This window comes from Mytilus galloprovincialis, chromosome 3 (assembly GCF_965363235.1).
Source record: "Mytilus galloprovincialis chromosome 3, xbMytGall1.hap1.1, whole genome shotgun sequence".
Classification (NCBI taxonomy): Eukaryota; Metazoa; Mollusca; class Bivalvia; order Mytilida; family Mytilidae; genus Mytilus; species Mytilus galloprovincialis.
This window is the reverse complement of record NC_134840.1, coordinates 89,424,118-89,444,217: the sequence shown is the minus strand read 5'-3', so window position 1 is coordinate 89,444,217 and position 20,100 is coordinate 89,424,118. Positions and strand designations below refer to the sequence as shown.

The 20,100-nt window shown below is 34.0% G+C and overlaps 1 protein-coding gene and 1 long non-coding RNA gene across 2 annotated transcripts in view; one reads left to right on the top strand and one right to left on the bottom strand.

The window, feature by feature from the left end:
• LOC143069315 (alpha-soluble NSF attachment protein-like) overlaps positions 1-10,019 on the bottom strand; it is a 49,437-nt gene extending 39,418 nt beyond the window's left edge. Inside the window, exons 1-2 of the mRNA XM_076243882.1 lie at positions 9,841-10,019; positions 5,736-5,815 (exon numbers count right to left, since the gene is read on the bottom strand). Of these exons, the coding sequence (XP_076099997.1) occupies positions 5,736-5,815; positions 9,841-9,932 (172 nt within the window). The 5' untranslated portion in view covers positions 9,933-10,019. The remainder of the gene's footprint in view (positions 1-5,735; positions 5,816-9,840) is intronic.
• Positions 10,020-11,812: 1,793 nt separating this feature from the next.
• Positions 11,813-13,081, top strand: LOC143069313 (uncharacterized). Its single transcript, XR_012976362.1, has 3 exons — positions 11,813-12,027; positions 12,616-12,727; positions 12,966-13,081. It is a non-coding gene; the product is annotated as an uncharacterized LOC143069313 (long non-coding RNA).
• The last annotated feature ends 7,019 nt before the right edge of the window (positions 13,082-20,100 follow it).

Below are 20,100 nucleotides of genomic sequence, written 5' to 3'. Positions count from 1 at the left end.
TTGACCTCTATTTTGTCATCAGTAACAACATTTTAAAATTTCAAAAGCTTTGGTTGAATGGTTCATGAGAAAATGCACGGACACGACGGGAAACACCATTTTTCAATCTTTCAAGAACCATAACTCCTGAACTGTAAAAGTCAAAATCGTCATTATTGAACTTGACCTCCATTCTGTCATCAGTAACAACATATTAAAATTTGGGAAGCTTTGGTAGAACAGTTCATGCATAAATGCACGGACACGACTGGAAACTCCATTTTTCAATCTTTCAAGAACCATAACTCCTGAACGGTAAAAGTCAAAATCGTCATTATTGAACTTGACCTTCATATAGTTGTCAGTAATAACATATTAAAATTTTGAAAGCTTTGGTTGAACGGTTCATGAGTTAATGCACGGACAACATTTGATTGCCGTCCGGCCGCCCGCCGTACATCCCCAAATCAATAACCAACATTTTTGTCACAAAAATCCGGTTAAAAATTAAGAATCTGAATACAGGGTTAGATTTGGTATATCAAAGAACCCCAATAATTCATTTTTTGATGAAATCAAACAAAGTTCAACTTTGGACCCTTTTGGCCCCTAATTCGTTGGGACCAAACCTCCCAAAATCAATCCAAACCTTCCTTTTGTGGTCATAAACCTTGTGTTAAAATTTCATAGATTTCTATTAACTCATACTAAAGTTGCACAAAAACCAAGAAAAATGTTTATTTGAGACCTGTTTTTGGCCCCTAATTCCTAAACTGTTGGGACTAAAACTCCCAAAATCAATCCCAACCTTCCTTTTGTGGTCATAGACCTTATTATAAAATTTCATAGATTTCTGTTTACTTATACTAAAGTTATTGTGTGAAAACCAAGAAAAATGCTTACTTGGGCCCATTTGGCCCCTAATTCCTAAACTGTTGGAACCAAAACACCCAAAATCAATCCCAACCTTCCATTTATGGTCATAAACCTGGTGTTTAAATTTCATAGATTTCTATTGACTTTTACTAAAGTTAGAGTGCATAAACCAAATGTCTTCAGACGACGACAACGCCGCCAACGTGATACATATACCAATATACCACCAAAATTTTTTCAATTTTTGCGGTCGAATAACAAGCATTCTGAGAGTATTGCATGACAAAACAAAAATTAATTGTACTGAAATAAAATGCTAACTTATCTATAACTTGTCAATTTGTATATATAACAAATCAAGTCAAATACTCCAGTATAACATACTAAAGGCTCCACGGAGCCTGTGTCGCTCACCTGATATTTTTATTTACAATTGATTCAACCTTTTTATACTTTTGCTTTAGTTTCAGAGATATAATCCAACCAGGTGCTCCCAGCAGGGCGCAACTTTATACGACCGCAGAGATTGAACCCTGAACAGTTTGGGCAAGTATGGACACAACATTCAAGCTTGATACAGCTCTGAATTTGGATTGTGATCAATTTTTTAAAAATAATATGAGTTTCTGACACAAAACAAATGTCAAGATCATACAAATCTTTTTGCGCAATATTGTGCAATTAAAGATTTCTTCCTCAAACTTTTCAAAAATTTGGGAAAAAAAATTGAAAGCTACTACCAAGTTACCAACCCCTTTTTTTTTGCAAATTAGTCTAAAACCGGACATTCCTTTATACATAATTTAAAAGGAGCGTAAAGGAGGTAAAATAAAAAACAACATTGTATGTTAAATGTTTTTGAGTTACCTCCCTTACACTGCTTTTTTGACCAGAAAAAAACAAGTTTTTCCCCTTTTTTGCCCCTAATTCCAAAACATTTTGAGCCATAACCACACCCCCCCCCCCACCCCCAGTCAAAAATTTCCATCACTTCATGTTATGGAAACTTGTGGTATAATTTCAGAGAGATTCATACACTTAAACACAAATTATTGTTTGAAAACTACAAAAATTCTTATTTTTGGCCCCTTTTTTAGCCCCTTATTCCTAAACTATTAGAACCATAACTCCCAAAATCAATCGATCCCAACCTTCCTTTAGATGTATTGAACCTTCTGGTAAAAACTATTGTGCGGTTATGCAGTTGTTAACTTGAATTCTACTGGCTGCCTTGCCATCTGCTAAATAACCATGTTCGCCGTACACAACCCAGTCAAATTGTCCTAATAGAAGAAACCTCCTTACAAAACATGTGCCTGTAGCCAATCAGAAATCTTGTTGTAATATGTTGACCTTTAACCTATAACTATTGACTTGAAATCATGTGTGCTATAAAAAGAACAAAGTAAGGTACACGCTGTCTTGTGATAACCTTCGTGTATATATGTGAAATTTCCACTGGTTGACATCTATACATGCATGACGCAATCAATGGCTTTATCAATGTAGAGAAATTCAAATAACATATATTTATTACACATCTCTGTATTGTATTATACAAACTTAACAGTAATAACAGATTTAAAAAAAATGTTTTTCGTCCAGAAAACCGTTAAAAATATAAATAAGAAAAAAAATATAAGATGGAATGAAACAAAGTGGAATGCTCCCGATCACATTAAACCAAACGGTAAATAAAAATATGTTCAAAAACTATCAGAACTGTTCTTCTTCTAAAAATGAAGTCATTCTTTTCTATAAACAATAGTTACGGAACAGTTGTTGAAAACTTGTGGACAAAGTGTAGTACGATTTATGTTTACGGCAGTTTCAGTAAAATCGTTAAGCAGCTCATTTAGATTAACACCTTGCAATGATTCATTAAATGACTGTGTGCTGTTTCCTTGTTGGGTTGTACTTAAATGTTTTGGCTTAAACGTATTGCATGGCAAAGGTCCATTAAATGGCAACGGCGGCGCTTTGTGTTCCTTAGCAGATGTATACAGAGTCTATTGTCCAACGTTATAAGTAACGGAACTATGTTCTGTGCTCATAAGTGTGGTGCTGGCTGTTGTAATATTCGGTAGAGGAAGAAATGTAGAAAGAACAATTGCTAAAGTTTTAGGAGGCACTGTACAACTTGAGCTTGGTAAAGCACGAATATTTGATGATGTTTCACCAGCAGTTAAAGCTAATGCTTAGATTGTTCAGTGATGCTTTCTGTTAATGTCTGTCCCATACGTATCTTATCATCATTATCAACCCGCTGATACAAAGAAAGGGATGCTACTAACTTATGTCCAGTTACGGCCATGATCTGTGCATTGCAATATGTGTTTTTAGCTAGAACAGTAGCCCCGGTAGCACGTATTGAATTGTTAGTGTAAATTTCAGACAAGTTGCACTTCTTGCTCAGAAATGACATGAAATTGCCAAGCGTTTTTTCGCCCACAGGAATGTTATATTACCATGAAAGGTCCTCTTCCCAAAACTGATCTTTTGGTCTCTGCCATAGTTTGTCACACTCTAGATTTAATTTATTTACATACTTTTCAAAGGAGGACACGGGGCAATACTCAGAACCGGAATTTTCTGGCATTATCCCTGAAGTTTTTTCTTTGTCACTGCTGCGATGGTTTTTTGTCAACTCATCTAAAGTTTAAGCAACATATTTAAGCCCTGTTTTCTGATTTTTTTTTACAGAAAACGTGGATTTTGTCATTTGTGGCATATTTTCCATTCCCCTTCGACAAAAATCTGAACTTTATTTTGAAGTCCAAATGGAGTATTTGGTGATAAATATATTGAGGTATACATTTTTCTTCTGTCAGGTTCGTCAATACACGGATAATGATCGACGTCTCCTAATCCCATGCGTTTAAGTTCTGCCATTGCCGCTTTAAAATTTTCTCTGGAAGTGCTAAAACTTTCAAAATTCACAATGTCAATTTTTTTATTGTACGGTGGAGCCTTTAAATATCTATTCAATGAGTATCTCAAGCATTGCAGTGAATTTGTTTTATAACGATTTCCATCAGCTTTACGGACATCCATATAAAAATGATCCAACACTTCATCTAGTTTTAAGGTGTCATACTGTTCAAAACCAGGATCCATTTTCTTTACTTTTAAATACTCCCTGAAAATAGTGGCTGCTGCTATATTCTGCTTTATTGTTTTGTCAGCACTCATTTTCACACTTTTTTGTTCAATTTCTTCATCACTAGTATCAACAAATCGTCTTTTACCAGACTCCATCTTTAGTTGGCATAAAAACACATGAACTATGCACTACATGGAAAATAACCATGTTAGATGGGTCAAAGCATGATAACTTATAATAGAAATCCATTCACTAAAACTTAAGTTATTGTCCGGAAACTAAATGTGTCTTGGGACGACGACGACATGATAGCATTATACGACACACATTTTTTTTTACGGTCGTACAAAAACTGCATTTTACCCCATTGTTCTATTTTTAGCCATGTCTGCCATGTTACTTGGCAGGCATGGTCATAGGACACATTTGAAACTAAATTCCCTAATGAATATTATGGCAAAGAATGGTTAAATTTATCTCAGTTGTTTCATGATTTTAGCTTTTCTTCTTGTTGATTTAATGACCTTTTTAATATCCATAAGTGGTACTGATTATGTGTTGGTCATCTGACAGACACATTTTTAAACTAAAATGTACCGGTAGATACCCTAGTTATGAGTGGCCAAGTTTGGTTAAATTTGGGACATTAGTTTCAGAGAAGAAGATTTTTGTAAAAGTGAACAGATGCCGACAATGGACAACGGACACCAAGTGATAAGAAAAACATCACTTGACCTTTCAGGTTTAATAGTACATTGTAACTTCTAAAACTTGTGTAAGGGTAACACAGAACCCAGTGTCTCGCCTACTTTATGAATCTAATAAATGTTTTAAGAACTTTAACTGCACACTGTATGTAATGTTAACTGGAAGAATAATTAAGTCCATTATCATATGTAAGTAATATACAGAAAAACAGGAAATAATTTTTTGCAAAATTTCCTTCTATACTAGCTTTTGATGATAAACAAGGGTCTGTCCATAGTTTGGTAGAAATCCGGGATAGTTTAAGAAAGTTATTAAAATTTCAAAAACTTTAACTTCAGAGTGAATATAATGTCAACTGGGAGAAAAATTAAGTCTACTTATAAGTAAAATACTGATAAACTGGAATTTTTTTTTTTCAAAAATTATTTCTGGATACAATCTAGACTATGAACATAATGATTGTAAACAAACTTCTGTCCAAGGTTTGGTAGAAATCCAGGATAGTTTAAGAAAGTTATTAAAATTTAAGTTTAGAGTGAATATTTCAAACATTATTTTTGAATTGCCTCCCTTACACTGCTTTAAAATTATGAAGTGTACTTAAGCAATTGTCATTAACAAGGAAACCCTTGTTTTTTCCTTTTTTTTGCCCCGAATTGCTAACAGGTTGGGCCATAACCCCCAAAGCTAATTCTTACTATCTCTTTGAGGTAATGGAAACTTGTGGTATAATTTCAGAGTGATCATTAGACATTACACCTTTTCAAAAGTAATTGTCTGGAAACTAGAAAAATGCTTATTTTGGCCCCTTATTCCTAAACTGTTGGGATCATAACCCCCAAAATCAATCCCAACCTCCCTTTTGTGGTCATAAACCTGGTGTTTAAATTTCATAGATTTTTATTTACTTACACTTACAATGCAAGTTATTGTCCGGAAACCAAATGTCTTTGGACGACAATGATGTGAAACCAATATACGACCACAAAATTTGTTCCTGTCTGTATAAGAACTGTTATAGCTCAAAGTAAGGTCTTCAAAATGTGTTTTATATGTGTATTTTACTTACCTGCCCACTTTTTACTCATTTTAAATGAATTTGCTGCTCTCACATAAAGCTCACAAGCTTCTTCTGTTTTGCTAGATGAGCTACAATGTAGATAAAAGAAACATAAGGTATCCTTGGTTAATCAGGTTAATTAGTTTATCTTGTTCTTGGTAATGCAGTAAAATCTAATTTTTATACTGACAGGATTGATTATTAATTGCTGCTTAAGTGTCAGCAACAAAGGAGCTAGATGAGGGCTAGTTTTGGCCTAAAATTCAAAGTACATCTGATGAAAGAATTTTAACATTGTTTAAACACTAAAGTGTCTACTTCAGTCGATTGATTAGTCTTTTTAAAAGATTTGAACTAATTTGATCATTAGAGACCTTTACATACCTGTCAACCTGTGACTATGAAAATGCAGGTCATGACCTGCATTGAAGAATCAAATCTCAGGTCACGAACTTTTTCGAGCTGAATTTCAGTATTTATGGTACATTTTCTTATAATGTATATCAAAAATACCAAAACATCAATGCATGTTCACTTTGTTAAGTCATTTTAAATCTTATTAAATATTATTTCATTGCACTTTTAAAGATTTTATAAATTTGTGTAACTCAGTCTTATGTGCTTTACTTTTTGAGAGAAAGACAATATTACAATCATCAAACACTAGAATTAAATGTAATTCTTAAATGTTTGAGACTATTGACTATGTAGCCTTTATCCATAATAAATTAAATTTAACAAGGAAATTAGACTATGATAAAATATAGTTATACAGTTAAAGGAAGTATAAATGTAAAAAATAATTTTCAACTTTTAAAAAAAAAATTGTATAAAGGTATAAAAATAATGAAAAGTTATTTTTCAATATGTATTTGAATTTTATATTTTTATGATTTAATCTTTTTCACCCATAAAACGTAAATATAAGGAATAATTTTGAATGGTGACAAATAAGGGGAAGTAACTCTAGTTCAGTTTGTAAACAAATGATGCAATTTATTTACGACCTAAAGCTATAAAGGTAATTGGTGTTAATTAACAGTGTGTTTGACACCAAAGCTGTCAAGTGAAGCCATGCACTTAATGGGTCACTTAATTTGACAATTTTCATAGCTAGATGAACTTCCTGTTCATGGAAGAATTACGAATTTGCCGGTATTTCAAAGGAATTTTACTTATAAATCAATCTCAAGGCTAAGAAATACGGGTGAAATCGGGTCATTTTTGGAATTCCCGGGTTATTTCAATGACCCGGCGGGTGTTCCGAGTGATCCCTCGGATTTGTGAAAATCTCGGGTCACACCCGCAGAATACGGGTCAGTTGACAGGTATGCCTTTAAATTCATGTTTAGAACTTCTATCAAATATGCCATACAACATCACTTTTCAGATGCTTTTTGACTAAATAGTAAGTGGCCGTATTATCACCAAATACAACCTACCAGGTTATTTAAATATCAAGACTGAGCAGTCAAATGCGGCCATTTCCATTCTAGACAAAAACTTTCTTAATATTAGCACAAATGCTAAAATTGTGAAAATTTCAGTAATTTTCCATGCCTTTATGATGCTAGTTAGTACCTGATGCCAAAAGGGGTCTTACTAGCCCTAATACTTATAAAAAATATTAGGACAGAGGTTAATGTGATATGAATAAAAATTGAATATGAACATTCTTGTAGTAAAAAGAAAGGCATATACATTGTACATGTATAAAAAGAGTGGGATATTGATACCATAACTATTACTAATGCTAAAGTCACTGATAGATTCAAATTTTTTAATTGAAAGTGTGACTGTACCATCAGAAACATATAACATACAGCTTGGTGTTTTACATGTGAATTCATGTATTTTAAGTTCAAAAGGTCAAATAAAGTACGAAGTTGAAGACCATTGAGGACCAAAATTCCTAAAAGCTGTACCAAATACAGCTAAGGTAATCCATTCCTGAGGTAGAAAAGCCTTAGTTTTTCAAAAATTCAAAATTTGTAAACAGTTGATTTACATGATTTATAAATATATATATCAATGATAATTTATGTCAGCACAGAAGTGCTGACTACTGGCTGGTGATACCCTTGGCAAATTAAAATTCCACCAGCAATGGCATTGACCCAGTGGTTGTAAACAAATTCATCATAGATACCAGGATTAAATTTTGTATATATGTTAGACATGTGTTTCGTCTACAAAAGATTTGTCAGGGACACTCGAATCCAAAAAAGTTACATTGTAAAAGGACCAAATAAAGTAAAAGTGACGCCACCAAATCTGATCTTGTTCTGAGTTTTGAGGTAATTAGTATTGTGTTTAAGGCTCATAACATTTGGTTGAGGGAAACTAAAGTGATGGAACTGTAACGAAAAACTTCAGATAAGGACACAGATATGTTTATATAACAATATTCAGCATTTTTATTTCTGTAAGTGTTAATGACTTGACCCTGTAGGGTGTTTATTGACATGTAGCAATATGATTGCATAGAAATTCAATTTTACAGTTCACTTAAACACTGCCATAAATGCATTTTTTTTAAAAGTTTGGATTATTGAATGAATCAATACAATGTACATGGAAATTAACAAGGTAAAAAATGTATCTAAAATGTTAAAATTTGTATTCTGTCTACATCATGCTACGTACATGTACAATGTATACATAGAAATAGTGGAGAAAAGAATGAAATTGAATTTTGAATCTTCTAGAAATAACTCTCAATGATTCATCTGTATAAAATGTATATATTAATCTATAATACTATGGAACTACAACATGTCTTTACTACTTTGTGTTGAAATACGCTTTAAAAATCATATTGTCCAGTATTACCCGTTTCTGGGAGTTTTGCCCAGCTGGGAAAACCCAGGAATTCCCACCTGGGTTTTCATGGGCGGGTTATACTTTTCCAACCCTGATCACAATACTCAGAAAAAGCCTGTTCCAGTTTTAAATTGTTCATGGAAAAAAAGATTTGGCCTTATTTTTGTTCTGCAGGATGGAATTAGGTTTTAGAGTGTGTGCATGTTTCAGGATTAACTGAGGGGATGAATTAGTAGGTCTGTTTTTGTGATTGCAATGAGATTTTATAAAACATGACCAGACGTGCTTCTGTTCTAATGATGTGCTAAAAACTGCAACCCTGTGTCGAACATGGCTGTCAGCCTGTATGTGGCTTTCTACAGGGTGACAAACAGACAAAATGTACCCTCTTTTTAAAATATGGTGCGTTTTTTTTAATATTCAAAATTATAAGCCCACAAGTGTTTTAGAATGATCACCAGTCCTTCAGCTTTCATTTGATGCCAAAAATACCTAAATATCCTACATATTTTAAGTTACACTCATGAGTAGGATCTACATTGTATTTTGTGTTAAATATATGTACTACTTTCTGGTATGTGCTTTCTGACGGGGCCTGAATTAGTGGTGTTACACCTATAGTGGGTCTCATTGGGGTCTAAGCATGACACAGGATTTCCGATTTTTTTGTAAGTGGGACACGTAAAAGTCAAATTATTGTGTCGTGAAAACAGGAAATGAGGTCTAGCGGGATACAGGAATCTGACAAAACAGTAAGCGGGATCCGGGATCAACCCCCCAATGAGATTTGGTACGAGTTTGTAGTGGTATAAGTATCTACCAAGGGGGTTTCAATGAGGGGTTCCGATCCCGGATCCCGCTTACTGTTTTGTCAGATTTCCGTATTCCGCTTACACTACAACAATGTATGTACATAAGCAGTTCTCATTTTTTTGTCATTTCCCGGGTCCCGCAAGACCTCATTTCCCGTTTTCACGACATAATAATTTGACTTTCATGTGTCACACTTACAAAAAATCGAAAATCCTGTGTCACGCTTATACCCCAATATGACCCACTACCAAGGTACGAGTAAATTTGTTACAAATTTTATAAAATTGAGAATAAAATGGGAATGTGTCAAAGAGACAACAGTCCGACCATAGAGCAGACAAGTACACTATATACCTTGTAGTAACTGTCTACTAATAACGAAACAGTTCTTTTCTTATCTCTTGAATAAAAATAACACTTTTTCGGGATAAAAAATTATCATAATTTAAGCTCCCATTATGAATTACACGTCATTTACCCAAACAATGATCCCAAAAATCCTTGAGCAGACTTCTCTTTCTTCTCGGCCTCACCAACTAACTGACGAGCTTTTTGCTCGTTATCTGCCATGATTTTATTTATATTATTTACGTGTATTGGTTAGTGAGTCACACCACTATTTACGTTTTGCATCACAAATTCTCTTGCTCAACAAAACGCTTCATAATGGAAAGGTTGACGACAAATCGTACCTTTGCAAACTCGGTCTTAAATTAAACTGACTCGTACCAAGGATTTGTATAGTCCTACAATACAAATCCTTGCTCAGAAGAGGGCAGCTCTTACCCATTGCCATTATCTTTAAGAATTTTTATCATGATTGTGTTTCGTTTATTATGTTAAAATTGAACATTAATTGTTACTTCTATAATAGACATATATTATAGATCTATGTCTCTGCTTCTATTGAATTTGTGTATTCTAGTGATCATTCAAGATATTCCGGCAAAATTGATCAATACAGAGACATGTATTTATATGTCTCTGATCAATACTGTAAAAATGTCAAATATTAGATAATATTGAAAATTGTATGCAATTTTGAAAAATTCAAATACAAGTTTTCAAATTTTATTTTATTACATATTTCAAGTGTGGACACAAATCAATGTGGAAAGTATGTTTGGATGTTTGAGATCAGGGGTGGGGTACCGACTATTCTTTCGGGTATAATTGTGCCGACAGCACTTGCCAAATCATACCCTGTTCTAACCAGAAAACATAAAACATACCCTGTTCTAAACAGAATTATTGAAAAACATACCCTGTTCTAGACAGTATAGAATAGATGCTGTTCTAAACAGTTGAATAAGCTATACTGTACTAGAAAAATACTTTGTTTAAACAAAGACTCGGTTTTCACCAGCAGGGCATGAAAAAGCGACCCTGTTCTAACCAGCAGGACATGAAAAAGGGACCATTGTTCTAACCAGCAGGACATGAAAAGGGACCCTGTTGTAACCAGCAGAGCATGAACAGGGGACCCTGTTTTGCGGCACACTCATACTACTAAAAATAAAGGAAGTACCACCCCCCCCCCTGGGGGGTTGGGGGATAGTTTGTTTTTTTTTCTGACATAAAGATTTCTCTGGTTTTCTCCTATAGTGTTCTATGTTAAACTGTGGTGCACTTTACATGTGGTGCACAGTGACAGAAAAACTCTATTAAACACTAAAATAGCAGTGTCGTTTATTTCATGTTCAAGACTGCCATGGAGGAGACACTAATTTAAATCAGTGCCAACCGTTCATAGATTTAATAGTGTTTTCTTACATTAAGTGATCTCTGGTTTCCTCCTATAGTGTTCTACGTTTAACTGTGGTGCACAGTGACAGCAATACTGTACCAAACACTAAAATAGCAGTGTCTTTTATTCAATGTTCAAGACTGTCATGGAGTAGACACTATTTAAAGCAGTGCCAACCATTCATAGATTTTATTTAGTTAGACCGTGATTTTGAATCTACATATTCGCCAACATATATATCACTGTAAATCTACCTGACGCCTGACGCGTCCGGACGCGTTCAAAATTTGTACACCGAATGTTTAATATTTTAACGTCATATGTTCATGCTTAGAGACGTGTTCAAAGTTTTAACGTTTGTGTTTAAAATATTAACATGTGTGTTCAGACACAGTGTACACTGGTGTTCAAATTCTGATCTGAAAAAGAGGATAGTTGTTTGTCCGATTTTCTATATTTCTAATTGGCAAATTTACAAAGAAATTCATTTAAAAATATGAATGTACACGCAGGATGATGATCTTGTGAATTTTTGACAAATAATTTAGTAATTGTGAAATATTAAACTTCCAAGCTGGCATACGTGTATAGTTTATGAACTTATTTTATTATTATTACTAGTTTTACTTATAAGTGACATAATTATGCATATTAATGAGGCCTGTTATGATAATCTCGTAATAAAAATATGTCGATGTTTGTCTTATTTCATGATCCGTTCAGTTTATTAACATTCCATGTTCAATCAGTGTTCAAATCGCTCGAAATTTTGAACACATCGTGTTAAAAAAAATATACCAGGGTACCAAATACCGGAAACAGATATCGGCTGGTGATTTAGGCGGTTAAACGAAGAAAGGATTCACATAAGGTAGAGAACTGGAGAATGGACTTCTATCCCACATGAACACGAAAGAAGTGAGTAACAAGTTAGGATAATCTCCATAGGTAGTTCGAAGGCTCGTTTGTTATTTTCTCATGTCAGATATATATTTGTCAAATATTCATAACTGTTATATCCAAATTTTCAATATTCAACATAAAAGACGAATTAAAGAACAGTATTTAACGTAAATAACTGTCAGCTTTGTTCTGGTGATTTTCTAAACTGCTGAATAACCAGTCTGTGATCGTCTGTCTGTTATATAAAATAAATGATGATTTTTGACATCCACGTATATTAGCTGAACACTAAGTGTTAAGAACTCTAACATCAAGTGTTCAAAAATGAAACACAAAGGCATTAAAAAATGAACACCACACAATCAATTGATGAACACAAAGTGTTAAGAACTCTAACATCAAGCGTTCAAAAATGTAACACAAAGGCATTAAAAACTGAACACCACATATTCAATTGATGAACACTAAGTGTTAAATAACTCTAACATCAAGTGTTCAAAAGTGAAACACAAAGGCATTAAAAACTGAACACCACACATTCAATTGATGAACACTAGTGTAAACATAAGGAACACCATTTTTGACTTTTTTTTTATTTTGCAGGAATCGTTAGATTGGAATGTTTGAATTAGAAACCGGTAGCAAATAAGCCCACGAAGGCCATTTCTGCATGCTATAATGTGTTCAACTTGGAAAAAAGAAAGATGTCTAAAAGGTATGACAATATATGTATATTAATAGCTTATGTAGGTGTATCTTTTCTATATCTGTATACCTTAGGTCAAGAAATCGACTTATGTAATTTATAATGTCAAAACTTGCATTTCACTGCCATAGAATATCAATTTGTACTCTAGTATATATCACAAATCCAATTAAAGCCTAACAACTATTGCATAATTTGATGCTTTATGAACAACTCTCTTCTATAAATTTTAAATTTTATTTTGCAGGATATATAGGCGCATAGACATTACTTGTTGTGCAGGATTTTGACATTAGAAGTTGATGATAACACATAAAATGCCAAGTTGAACCAGTTGATAGCTTTTAGTGAAGATGCACTGAAAAGTTGACAAGGCCGTAACTACCCTTGAGGCAAGTGAGGCAATTGCCTCACTAAAATTTCGACACTGATAATTTTTTTTATACATATATATAAATATAATAGTTATTTGTTGTTCTGTCTCAACCTTAATTTCTACAACTTGTCACCATTCCTTTTAAACTATTCTTCCTGGATATAACTCAGCATCTCTACGGGTGATGTTTCTCGATCACATTAACCTAGTAACGATACTCATCATGGATCTCTAGTTAAAAACAGGCTCTTGCAGAAAAATCTAGAAAAGCGACACTGAAGGTAAAGAAGGAATAATTCTAGTAAACTATAAAATTGAGAAAGGAAATGGTGAATATGTCAAAGCGACAACCACCCGACTAGTAAACTAGTTTTTTTGTGAACAGAGTCTGAGTATTGCATATAACTTCATTAGAACAATCCAAAAACGATAAGTAGACTGACAAATCAAGTACTGGTCTTCGGAAGGGGACAGTCCTGTCTGCGTATTCATTTCTCCATTTCACCAACTTTTGACAAATAAAGTACTGGGTATCGCAAGGGGGCAGTCCTGTCTGCATATTCATTTCACGAGCTTTAACCTTTCTCTTTACAGATAAATAAAATATAAATAATATGAAACATGCATGGATTACTTTTTATCCATGTTTCTTTAACCTTAAAAATTGAAAGAATATCCATATTCCAATTTGATATTCTTGAGGAATTGTAGAACCGTTAACACAGGATTTTGTCTTTACTTATTCGGGACTAGGGAATTTCATTTCTTTATATTCTGGGTTTCGTAATCGTACACCCCCAATCCTAACCCCTAAATTTATAGATTCTGAAACTAAAATATCTCCAACTATTTCTAGAAATAATTTGAAATTATGGACCTACATGTAAACGTCAAAAACTCCATTCCAATTCCCCTGTACCCATATCATGTATACTTACTCTATAGATAGAATCATATACATGTATCTTATCTCATTCTATCCCTAGTTTGTCTACTCTTTGTCAGCATAAAAGCGAGTTTAATATTTTGTAACTGCGACTGTATGATAGTGCTTACAGGAAAGCTTAATTCCCTTTTGGAAACAAAACTGTTACTACCGATGCTGCTACCGAATTGCTGATGGAGAAGGAATTGGAAGAAGACATTGATCATTGTGTTGATGATAATGTGCTACCTTTTGAAACACAGACTGCCCTGAAACGACTGAAAACTTGGCAAAGAGCATGCATGAGTGGCGAGAGATTGTGCGGTCTTGCCATGCTCCATTTTCATCGCGATAAGGATATCAGCAGACCAAATTATGATTCTAAAACAATTTGACTAAACCGGCCATAGAAAACTTTGGCAAATTCTACTGAATCGATGTTTGTTCTATGATCTGGCAGCAGACTCAAATCAGTGATATTTGGATGATTATCTTACATATACATTTAAATAAAGTTGTTAAAAATTTGGTGTTAGTAAAAGTCTTAAAATATGAAAAATTTATATAAAAATTGTCCAAATTCAAAACATTATCAAACTCTCTAAAAATGCTTAGAATGCAGGATTTTGCACCATTCATTTCATACCCTCCAAAAAAAAATTCGCCTCGCTTCGCTCGGCTCATTTATTTTGCCTCACTTAAATAAGATGCCTAGTTACGGCCTTGGTTGAGCGTACATTGTGTGTGATCGTACTAGAACTGTTGGAATTTAAAAACTTTTAAACTTTCATTGTGACAAATATCTATATCATAAACTATCTACTTATCACATTGACATGATTTTTTGGTTAGGATACACATGATGTAGCAACTATATCTTGTCATGTAGAAGAAAATAATTATTTGTGCACAATACAAAGATTTTTTTACTTCCAATTACTAACCTTTAAAATGCTGTAACTTTCTTATGAATGCATAGAAAATAATAAAAGAGGTATATACAGATAGATAAAAGATTAATCTTTTAAATGAATGCAATATTTTTATTATGCAATCATTGTGTAATCAATTATTATGTAATTTGTGGAAAAATCTGGGTAAGTTCACTTGAATGAATTTAGCTCTGTCATCTCTTTAACTATACAGAAAATTTTAACGAAATCTTAACCAACACATCATGGACTTCAAAAGGGTGTCTCAGATTGTCTCTATGGTATTCCATTCTTCCATAAATCTCTAATTAGTGTAAACATCCTAACCACATAAAAGAAGATAATGTTTAATTAGGTGTAAAATTTGTTCTATACATTCTATCTGAAATCTGAGACAACCTTTTGTAGATAATGGCCATAGGAACAACATATAATAAAATCAACCCTCTAGGGATACCTATGCAGAAGCTAATTTCATTTGAAAGTGGAAATTTGGTGAAAAATATTTTAGACACAGTTAACATTATAATTGGTTACATAATTGTTGCATAATACTAACATTGCATTAATTTGAAAGAGTAATCTGTTAGCTATCCAAAACTACCCTTTTTTATAAATTTTCAAGCATTATTAAGAAAGTTAAAGCATTTTAAAACTTGGGAGTTGTAGTTATAAAATCTTTGTATTGTGCTACCTTTTAAGTCGGTAAACATTATGTATGTGATTTCACTGACTGTTACTTGTGATATCATATGGTATTCTTGTGCACTTTTCTTACATATATGCTCATTTGATTATATAAAGAATTACTTGTTAAAATATGTTTTATTGTTGTATTTTGCCTGATTCAATATAGTTTTTATAACAGTTTAATTAAGTTTAGTACTTATGGCAAATTATGTACGCTTAACAATAGAACATGTTCCACATTTGAACACCATCAATTTGAACACCTATGTCAACTGTTCTGAAGGTTAACGTCTGGTGTTCTGAATCTTAACATTTTGGTTTTTAAACATGTTCTGCGTGTTCAAAAAGTGTTACATGGCTTTTGAACGCGTCGACGTATTAAGATTTTGAACATTCGGACACGTTAATTAAATCGTTGAACACTAATGTTAAGGTCTTTAACATCAAGTGTTCAAAAATGAAACACAAATGCATTAAAAACTGAACACCACACTTTCAATTGATGAACACTAGTGTAAACATTTGGAACACCATTACACGTTCAAAAAGTGTTACAAAAAAGCGTTCAAGCAGTGTTCTATTTATTAACACTTAGATTTACAGTGATGCTTTAAGTGCTTTGTGAATATGGATATGTACGTTCCTGTCATTTAACTTTGTGCATGTGCAACGTTGCATTCAATGCAGGATGTTACCTTTTAACATTTTAACTTTGAAATAACTTCTTTTCTAATTTAAAAAAAACTGATCCGTCAATCCTATATAGCTGAGTGTGCTCATCCCTGAAAAGATTTACTTGAAGAAGCAGAAGGTTGCAAATATTTCCGAATGATTCCCTAAAATGTGTTCCACAATTTTTGATTTTGGATAACAGCAAAAACTCAAATAAGAGGATAATCACATAAGGTGCCTTTCTGCATAATGTGATTCTAATATGCGAGATGTTATCAAGGACTTACAAGCATGTCGTATTTGCATAGTTCCATTTATGTTCCTTTGAGATGCTAATTTTTCATTTGGGTTGGCCCACTTAAAATTGTTTAGTTGTTAAGGATCTTCATGGTATCGTTATTAAAAGATTTTCGCAATTGTTTTTATAAAGGCTTATTATTGTCTAAGTATTAACAATAATATACGAATTATGTCAGATACCAATACATATGCCCCAAACTCCTACAAACTGATAAAAAAGTCTTTTAGATATGATCAGGACTACTTCAACAATTCATTTTGCTGACAGTTGTGACCATCTTACAGCAGATCATGTGCAATTGCGAGTTGTGTGTCAAATTTTAATTTCACAAATAATGCATTTGCATATAGCAATTTAATAATACACTTATACGAAAAGCTTAATCCAGTGATATATTTTGTTATAGAGGCCTCAGTATCATGAACATTTACCAATCATAACCACCTAACGTTAGATCTGTAAATTTGCTTTCGCAAATATTTGGTTCTTCCCTCGCCGGGATTCGAACCCATGCTACTGTGATATCGTGACACCAAATCGCCTGCACTGCAGCCGTCCCGCTAGACCACACGACCACCTGGGCTCTACAATAATAGAGCTTTCGCTGGCCGTGTGTTACCTTTCCTCGTCAGTTTTAATCTAGCGGCGTACTACAGTACATGATATATAAGGCATGAAGATGATATTGTTACAGATCAGCTAAATTATCAACGGACGAGTACCGCATAAAAAGGACACCTAACGGAAGCGTACCGGATAAAACGGATGAACAAGATCTACGGAAAAATCAAAGGCGACAATAATAATACATGTAAATCGCATAAATATTCAAAATGTTTCTGTGTAACTGGTTTTGGTTTGTTCTTCAAAATTCTGCCAAAGGGCAGTGTCTGGCCTGAATAAGAACTGCTTGATTGTTAAGACGTGCCTATACTCTATAATCGATTATGAATTCATGAACCTTAAGAAATCTGACATACCAATAATTGGAATTTTTCACGCTAAATTTTCAATTGGCATTTATCCGTTTCAAATCCGTTAATCGTCCGTTTTATCCGTTATACGTCCGGTAGAAGTTTGTTTCTCATCCGTTCAACATCCGTTTTATCCGTTAAACGTCTGGTAGAAGTCCGTTGGTGAATGTATCTTCCACACCTCCAACGGATGTATAACGGACACGTAACGGATACAAAACGGAAACGAAACGGACGAGTACCGTACAAAACGGACGCCCAACGGACGTTCAACGGACATTTTATCCGTTGGACGTCCGTTCAAAGTTTTGAACATGCTCAAAATTTTCCACCGGACAGAACGGAAGTCGACGGATAAAACGTACGCTTAACGGACATGCAACGGATATGGACGGACGTCTAACGGACATGAACGGATTGAAAAAAAGTTATCCGTTAGGCGTCCATTCGAGCTATCCGGCAAGGTGTGACCGAGGCTTTAACGTTAGGGTGCAATCTACAGTTTTTTTTCTATGGCGTCATATTTTGAGGGACAATGCGTAAGTGACCCTTAGTGGTGGACTGATTAATAAAGAAACTTGCATCAAACCAGATATCACTGAAATCTGAATGTTCTCTAGTTTATTATGAAATACATATAAAGTGTACTTTTATCATATTAAAAAAATTCCATCCAAAGAACATGGGGAAAAAAATGCCTAATTGAACATAAAAAACCTGAAATCAGGTCATGTTCATACCCATAAAGACATGATACGTGCACATTTTTCATAATCAAAACTGTATGAAATTTATAGGTTTTTACCAGGCCTGAGGCCTTTAAAAAAAATCTTGTTTCAGGGTACGATCTCCTGCTTTGAAAAGAGCTACAGTGGCTGCCGAATGGAAAAACTTAATGGTCAAACGTTTCTAACCGATCAGGGAAATTTCCATATCTTGACATGGAGCGCAAAATTACCAAAAAAAATAAAAAATTCCGATGGTTTTTTTTCTGCATTTTTCAGCACAATTTGAAATAATTTTGAATTTTAATTCGGAATACGAAAAGAATCTCTTCTTACCTTTGTTTTAACCGAACAGCCGCTAACGATGATGCACTGTCAGTCAACTAAAACATGCTATTTTGAACTCTCTTTACTTTCATCTGAAGCTGCGGATCAATTATGGTATGCAGCGTATCCTTACTATAAATTGTTTCCATGTTGAGGCCTATATTGTCGGTACTTTCTTGTATTAAACAACCCCCCGATGGTGTTTTGAAGCAATGTCATCTGGAACGTTAATACCATTTTGAATCCGACAAACTCGTGCATGGCAATGCTTGTCAGGTATAGCCTAACCTCTGCATAGGAACACAAAAGCCATGTGAATGTTTCTATCAATTTCTGTGACCCATATTTCATATAATTGCACAGCAAGTCCCAAATGGAATTTATGGGACGAATGTTGCTTTTGCTAAACAAGAGTGCACACGCTGAAATGTCTCGCCTTCTTTAATAATCATTGGTATTATGTTGATATAGTCCTAAATATAAAGCTTTATTACAACTGTCACATAAACTAAACATTGACCAATGAACCATAAAAATGAGGTCAAGGTCAGATGACCCATGCCAGGCTGACATGTACAGGCTCAGCTAACAATTCTTTCTTACAACAAATATAGTTGACCTATTGCTTATTATATATAATTTAAGAAAAACAGACAAAAACTTAACAGTAAGCAATGAACCTTGAAAATGAGGTCAAGGCCAAATAAAACCTACGCGACTACATGCATATCATAAAATATCATAAAATATTTCCATACACCAAATATAGTAGACCTATTGCACACAGTACAAGAAAAACGACCAAAACACAAAAACTTAACTATAACCAATGAAAATGAGGTCAAGGTCAGATGACACATGCCAGTTGGACATGTACACCTTACAGTTCTTCCATACACTGAATATACTAGACCTATTGCTATTAGTATCTGAGACTTGACCACCAAAACTTAACCTTGTTCACCGATCCATGGAATGAGGTCGAGGTCAGATGAATTCGTCTGACGGGTTTGAGGACTGCCAAATATAGTTATACAATTACTTATAATAAGAGAGAATTTAACATTACAAAAAATCTTAACTTTTTTCAAGTAGTCACTGAACCATCAAAAAGAGGACAAGGACATTGGACATGTGACCGACAGAAACCTCGTAACTTAAGGCATCTATATATATACAAAGTATGAAGCATCCAGGTCTTCCACCTTCCAAAATATAAATCTTCTACGAAGTTAGCTAACGACGCCGCCGGATCACTATCCATATGTCGAGCTTTCTGCGACAAAAGTCGCAGGTTCGACAAAAACGATTCGAATTTTATGTTTATGGAAAAAATACTGTTCAGAAGCGCCTTTGTATGATTTTTCATCAATTAACCAGCAATGAACTTTAGTATCAGTGTGGGCATGTTTTCCACAGACGCACACAACGTGTCTTCAATAGCACTAGGGAAGTCACCA